Source organism: Propithecus coquereli, unplaced genomic scaffold (genome assembly GCF_000956105.1).
Source record: "Propithecus coquereli isolate 6110/MARCELLA unplaced genomic scaffold, Pcoq_1.0 Scaffold86, whole genome shotgun sequence".
NCBI lineage: Eukaryota > Metazoa > Chordata > Mammalia > Primates > Indriidae > Propithecus > Propithecus coquereli.
In genome coordinates, this window is record NW_012154840.1 from 1,230,565 (window position 1) to 1,231,770 (window position 1,206).

Here is a 1,206-nt window from a genome sequence, read left to right on the forward strand (position 1 = left end):
ATATAGTAACATAATACTGTTTTATCTCTATATTGATTCACGTGTGCTTTATTTTCTGTACAGGTATCATGACATGCCAGATGTCATTGACTTCCTTGTGCTACATCAGTTTTATAATGAAGCCAAAGAAAGGAACTGGCAGATTGGTAAGTGTAGAATTGTCATTTAATAACTATTAAGCTTGAAGTAGAGTAAATAACTTTTTAACTGTGATTTAACAGAAAGAAATTGATTTAACAGAAAGAAATTAGTTTAACGCTGGAACAGGCTGTCAGCCAAACTAGAAAAATCACATTAAAAATTCCTTTTCGGTTAGGTTTAGGTAGCTCTATGCATATTATGTGTGACATGTAATCTCTAAACCTTCTGTAAATACCTACTCTGAATAAAAAGAAAATTCTCAAATGTCAGTTGCCCTAATCTAGAACACTTTACATTTGTGCTCTTAAACAGATCATTACTGATTATGATTTGTCTCCTTCCTGCTTTCCTGCATCTCTCTTTTTCTCTCCCTCCTTCCCTCCATCACTTACTCCCTCTTTCCCTCTCTCCCTTTCTCCCTTCCTCTTTCTGTCTCTTGTTTTCACTTACTTTTCTTCTTTACCTTTAAAAATTTCTCCTTCACATTATTGTTATACTGTTTTTTATAATCAAAGAAGAAAAGGAAGTGAAAAAGAGAGACAGAAAGAGGAAAGGAGAAAGGGAGAGAGGGAGTAAGTGATGGAGGGAAGGAGGGAGAGAAAAAGAGAGATGCAGGCAAAGACATAAAGTGTAACCATAATGTTTGTACCCTCACAATACCCTAAAATTAAAAAAAAAAAGATCCACCAAAGACAACTGAGAAGGAAGGGCTAGAAACGTAGAGAAGGATGGGAGTAGGATGGCATCGTGGAAATTAAAGGGAAAGACGTGAAAAAGAGAAAGTGAACAGCTGTCAAATGCTTCTGAGGAGACTTCAAGTGGGGACAGAAAAGCACCCCCTGGAAGTTAACTTGAAGGTTTCTCCAATTTATTCTTTTCCCTGCCATTGGCCCTTCACACTTAATGTCTCCTCATGATTTAATAAACATTTGATAAATAAAAGAAATTTGTTTATAGCTCTATCGTTATAATACAGAACATAAGGATTTTAAAACTATTGGCTTTTTCTGCATATTTATTTATATGTGCCTGAATTTTTCAAATGTATTTGTAACTATAATAAAT

General features: G+C 34.7%; 1 protein-coding gene across 1 annotated transcript in view; it reads left to right on the forward strand.

Annotated features, from left to right (window-relative positions):
- The window catches only part of BRWD3 (bromodomain and WD repeat domain containing 3), a 148,316-nt gene that overhangs the window by 124,224 nt on the left and 22,886 nt on the right, over positions 1–1,206 (forward strand). Inside the window, 1 exon segment of the mRNA XM_012664071.1 lies at positions 64–146. Within this exon segment, the coding sequence (XP_012519525.1) occupies positions 64–146 (83 nt within the window).